The sequence below is a fragment of the Xiphias gladius genome, chromosome 18 (genome assembly GCF_016859285.1).
Source record: "Xiphias gladius isolate SHS-SW01 ecotype Sanya breed wild chromosome 18, ASM1685928v1, whole genome shotgun sequence".
NCBI classification, from domain to species: Eukaryota; Metazoa; Chordata; class Actinopteri; order Istiophoriformes; family Xiphiidae; genus Xiphias; species Xiphias gladius.
The window spans coordinates 7188690-7194712 of NC_053417.1; the positions used below are offsets into that span (position 1 = coordinate 7188690).

Below are 6023 nucleotides of genomic sequence, written 5' to 3' on the forward strand. Positions count from 1 at the left end.
ATGGTAGGACTATCGCAAATATCATGTGTCTATATACCCTTCCATACCCTTGCAGATGTTTTCACTTTTGTTATGCCTCTGCGCCAGCGACAGCTCTGGCCAGAGGCATTATGTTTTCTGGTTTTCCATCCTTCCATCAGTCCGTCCGTCCAACCCATTTTCACATTTTCTGTGACCTCACAAAACATGTTTTTGGCCATAACTCAAGAATTCATACACTTATTCTGATAAAATACACTTAATGTCTTTTATTAAATCCCTTCAAAGTCTTCAATGCATGTATTATATGAGTCTGGACAGACATGAATATAAGCTACAATATACAACTGCAAGGTGGTAATTTTAATTGAGTAATTTCTAATTGAATCATCAATTGTAGGTTTTTCTGTTTTTAGCCAATTTCTAGTAATAGGTTTTCTGCCAGCAGCGCTTATAGTCTTTAACAGGTATCTGACCTTAGGGGTAGCATTTTCTGAAGGCAGGGCTCCCAAACAGAGGGTCTCCAATTTAAACAGAGTGTCAACCTGAAAACCTTTAGCAAAACGTAACTTCTTGCAAGAATGGGCTTAACATTGAGTAGAACCAGAATATATGATCATGATTTGCCTCAGAGGACCTATACTGTCTCCAGCAACTGGACAATTTAGTAATATTGAATCTTTTGAACAGGAGTAATGAAGAACCCGATGAGGTTTTTCTAAAAAAAACCTCTCTCCATTAAGCTGAAATTGATGATGCCAAAACTAACTCAATATTGTGTTCAGTTGACCGGCACGAAGAGGGAGTACTGATTCAATCTGAAATCTTGACAATTTATGGTTTACAGTACTAAGTAATTTTGACATTAAACTTTCTTAATTCATATACTTGTAATACGTCCTAATCCAGATGACCCTGAGACTGATTGGGACAACCTGCACATCCTTGTGCTCAAATACACTTTAACGGAACCAAGTGACATCTATAAACTATGTTGCCATCGAGTAAAAATAATGGGAGATGTAGGCTTTGATCAGAAGCAGAATGTATGATTGGAATAAGTGAATTATAGACAAATAGTGGAGAAACATTAGCCTAATCCCCCTTAAAGTTGTATTGGTTTATAAGATAGAACCTGCTGCTTTCAGCTGCTAACATCACACTGAAATGTCACCAGTGAAACGAAGATTGTAATACCTGCATTGTGGGTTCTTATACACGTAAGAATACTTAGATGTTGAGCTCCCATTGCAGATGGATAGGAGGTCCAGCAAATTACAGTGAGTGTGAGATGAAGCTTATAATTGCTTTAAGATTCTCAAGAAGTGTGGGTGGTTTTCAAGAGCAAACAGGAAATGTTGAAGCCCAAATGCTGTAGTTTTACATATATAGTTTATTTTATGTTGTTTCCATTACCTATAACCATTAATCAAACGATCTAAGACACTAAGATGGTGCACTTGATTAAGTGAGTTTCGTCACATATCCAAGTGCTTTATGTCCACATAAATGCACAGATAAGCATGACTCAATTGCTTTGGTTATTGGTGCATATCAGAAGCTGAAACTCTTGAGGGAAAGTTAATCCACAGTTAGTCAAATTCACCAAAAGTAATGCCAATGTGTCATTATTTGCATAGTTGTATTTCATTAGTGTTAAAAATTGTGCTGGCCTTCTAGCACCCACTTCAGCACAATGGAGAAAATGCAAACTGACATGCTGAAGCAAGGAAAAAGTAACCTCATGTATATGCCCTCATGTTTTAAGCACACAGGGTCATGTGCAGTGCATTCAGCTTCTTTTCCATGAGCATAACCCAGTCTGGCATAGCACCTTTTACTAGTCCATTGGTATTCTGTGGTCTTTTTCAAAGCTGGCCAGATTGTCTGAATGTCTCGCCTTAGACTTCTCAATAAAGTGATCCCTTTTTGGCAGTTAGTCCCACACAGCTACTTATCACAAACCAAACATGGCACCTTGCCAACAGGTATCACCAGGTGTGTCTCCTCTCCCTGTGGGTGTTGCAATGTTCATCTGACTGTCCTGGCGCAGCCTTGGCACCTTTCCTCTATCATTACCTCATCTCACTGTGAGAAAGGATACAGTATAGAGTCTGTTCAAACAGTTGTCAACACAACACTAGATTTTTGAAAAAGTTGACATTCAAATAATTATCATGTGTTTTCAAACGCTTATTTAGGGAATTAGAAAATGGAAAGTTTTGAATTCCATGGGATTATCAAAATATTTGACGAGAATATCTAAAGCTCTCTCCTTAAGGATTGAATGTCAGTGGCTTGCCAGTGCAGGAAAGAGAATGATTATTTTTTTAAAGAATTTGACTGCACTGCATAGTGGTAAAACAACTCAAAACAAGCAAAACACGAGACATAGGAGCAGACAGGTATAATCCTATGTACAGTAAATCATACAATAGTCTAATCTAGGCTTGTGCACATACATACACCAGTCGTGTGCACCCTCCCATCTCATAAATCATACATGACAACACACAAGTGTGACAACAGGTAGATGGGGCTTTTTTCATTTGTGCATCTTCCAGACAGTGACTGAGGCCTTCTGAGGAATGCATCTTAGGGAAAACACCTGTATAATGTCAGTTAGGACAGGTTCTCTCCAGACGTGCTGACACACTTTCATGAATACAGGTTGGCTGTGTGGTATGGAGCACACCTGGACTGAACAGTCAGACACACACACCCACACAATCACATGGATGCCTCAACACTCTCTAAAGAATCCAGTATAATTTCACTGTTACTCTAACTAAAATCGGTAAGCCAGGCGTCTCCTTTCTAAATAAACAGGTTGTATTAATGTCCCCAAACACCCAGTCCTCCTCCCGTCTCTTCCCCAAAAGTTAAACTTGTTAAGCACTTACAGGAACAGTTTGGCTTAGACATGCTGAACCCAAAGTGTACACTTGCACGGAAAAGTATTTAGAAGAAATTACGTAATCCTGCAAGGCAATTTTTTGGAAGTGTTCTGCAAACAGTATACAGACTGCTGATGGATGGATGGAAGATACAGCGCTTGCCAGTTGCTCCGTTTATTGACGTTGTATGTGAATTATATGTTTGGTCTGGCCAAACACAACTAGTTTGCCTGTAAGCACATGTGTTTCTAAGGGTAATGGATAGAGCTACGTCCCCTTAGGGACTGCCACAGAGCTCACTGGCATGTTAGAAAAAAGAAAAGTGCTTTGGATAATTGGAAATCTCCGGATGTGATCTTGGAACCTTTCAGCAGACAACTGCACTACGGCATTAAGTAGGGATACCTGTGATAGATGCTGGAATGATTTTCAAGTCTAGTATTGTTATCTCACTCCTTTTTTTAACAAACTGCCCTTGGGTGTACTTAAAGTCACTACCAACTCTTTATAAGCAATGACAACATAAGCATTATTATAAGCTTATGATGTTTCTTTTGTGGCTTGTCCCAGCAGTGCTTTTGTTTCCTCCTTGCTAATGTAGTCATCTAGTCATTGACTTAGTTGTCACTGCAGAGCTTCTGTTCACAACATTGACTTCTGACCTCAGTAACTTTATGGTCTCAAAAGAGTTTAGATATTTTTTTTCCTATTGAATGCCACAAAGTTATGTTTTGTTTTTTTTAAAGTATTTCCAGTGTAAGAGTTAAAGCAAGACTATGTAACTTTTGCTGAGCAGCGGCCTCTGCGGCCACAGGTGGTAATTACAGGACGCTGGTGCATTAAATTCTGTTGTGCTCTGAGTCACAGCAGTTAAGGTTACTGGAAGCAGCGAACCCCTGAGAGCTAACAGCTCATGGTTAGAAAACAAAGCCTATCAATTGCTCAGGCAACAAACACTTAATCATCAAGCTGTTCACTCATGTCAAGTCAGCATTCGGCTAATCTGATTGAGAAAACATTTGAGCCCAGTTGTGTGCTAAAATGTAGATGCTAGGAGTGAGTCTGTTCATGGCTGCGATGATGTCTGTACTGAGAATACTGAGCTAGCTTCGTTTTACGGCCAGCTGAAGACCCACAATTGGTGGCTTGTGACATAGTTCCGTAAAGCATTACGCACTTCTCATTTTAGATCGTATCCGCTCAACCAAAGTTACATAGTGCAAGAACAGGCATTCGGGGAGTGGAGTGGGAATGAATGAGTTGCCATTTGCCCTATTACAAGTCAGCGTACCATCAAAATGATTTTGAAGCTGTTTTAAGGTAAAATAGTTGCACAATGTTGAGGTTGATAATCTATGCTACACCAGGTTTGACATGTTTTCAGTAAATAAAGTAGAAATAAAATAAATATATTTTGATTGGAAGAAAAGCAGTTATCTAAGTAATAATCTTAGATGAAATGTCTTTCTGTCTCTGCCTTTCCTCCATGTAGATGTTTCCTCAAACTGGGAGAGTGGCAACTCAGTTTGCAGGGGATCAACGAGAGCACCATCCCCAAGGTTTTGCAGTATTACAGCCATTCCACTGAGCATGACCGCAACTGGTACAAGGTCAGTTCCTCCCTTTCAGCCCTAACCTTTCTCTCTTGACTTTTCTCTGGCCGCAGTAAAATCCCAGCTGTGTCAGCAGGAGGTTGCCCTGACACTGATATGTCACCAGGAAAACTTTAAACCCCATTTTATTGCCATTTAACTAAACATGCCATAACGTAGTTGTTTGTTTAGTTTTTGTTTTTTGTCCCTGCACGACTCATTTATTCTGCTCTTTAGATCTTTATACATGTGGTGCTCCTTCTGAAGCATCAAAGATATGAGGTGATGGAAGAGCTGAGAGTGTCTCTGCTTTTTCTTGCCCATGCCTGTGCTGCACGCTACAAAGACGTCACTATGCCCACATATCCCTCTCCCCGTCCATCCTCAGCAGCTCCCTTCAGCTTTTAGCCTTTAATAACTGGTTGCGTAACACAGCAAACATCAAACTCATATGTTTGGATCAGAAAAATTACAGTGCCCTGGGGGATATCTGTCCCTTAGTAAACTGGAAAATTCCATCATGAACAAATGTGGAATTCATTTCCAGTTACCACCTCTTAGAAATCCAGTTTCACCCAGTTTGTACCATCTTTCGGCAGGCCTGGCATGCCTGGGCGGTGATGAATTTTGAGGCGGTGCTACACTACAAACACCAGAACCAAGGACGTGATGAGAAGAAGAAGCTGCGACATGCCAGTGGTGCCAGTGCTAATAGTGAAGCCAGCAACAGTGACAGTGAGGTCGACAGCACTGACCACAGTCCTGTGCCCTCACCAGGCCAGAAAAAGGTCAATGAGGTGAGAGTCACAGTGAATTAAACCCTCTTCACACCCATTAACATCGGTCATTCGGTGTTCTCTTCTCCCAGCACTTCCTGTCCAACCAAAGTAGAAATCTTTAGTCAGGATACCTATACATCGTAACCACACAGTCTGCATTACCCATGCAATGTTTCAGCCCACTAACGCAACATACCTCATCCAGTGAGCTAGTGTGTGAACTTGTGTATTCACATTTTTCCCCACATTCAAATGATACTCATCCACTGCAGATCCCAATATGCAAATGCTTAATCAGAAAGCATCTGTCTGTTCTCCAATATAGCTTTTTCCTGTTGTGTCTCTCCACAGGACCTCTCGAAGACGCTGCTCTTGTACACGGTTCCTGCTGTTCAAGGTTTTTTCCGCTCCATTTCCCTGTCCAGAGGCAACAACCTGCAGGACACACTCAGGTACAATAAATGACTAACACAAGATGGACAAGTGGTCCCAGCAAAACTAAACAGCATATTCATGGACACTCAGCAAAAGAGGTGTGTTGGGAGAGGAGGACCTCTAGTGGTTGAATGTGATTGCAGTGTTTCATTATCATTAATAAGCAGGCAAGAAAAAGATTCTGATTTAATTTTTTTTTTTTTAATTGGGTTTTTTTTTTTTTAACTTTTCAGGGTTCTCACTCTTTGGTTTGACTATGGTCATTGGCCTGAAGTGAACGAAGCCCTGGTGGAGGGCATCAAGACCATTCAAATCGACACCTGGCTACAGGTAACACATGG

General features: G+C 40.8%; 1 protein-coding gene across 3 annotated transcripts in view; it reads left to right on the forward strand.

Moving 5' to 3' along the window:
* The window catches only part of mtor (mechanistic target of rapamycin kinase), a 99811-nt gene that overhangs the window by 80300 nt on the left and 13488 nt on the right, over nucleotides 1–6023 (forward strand). For all 3 annotated transcript variants that reach the window (XM_040152248.1, XM_040152249.1, XM_040152250.1), the window contains 4 exons: nucleotides 4369–4486; nucleotides 5068–5265; nucleotides 5599–5699; nucleotides 5916–6012. In XM_040152248.1, the coding sequence (XP_040008182.1) occupies nucleotides 4369–4486; nucleotides 5068–5265; nucleotides 5599–5699; nucleotides 5916–6012 (514 nt within the window). The remainder of the gene's footprint in view (nucleotides 1–4368; nucleotides 4487–5067; nucleotides 5266–5598; nucleotides 5700–5915; nucleotides 6013–6023) is intronic.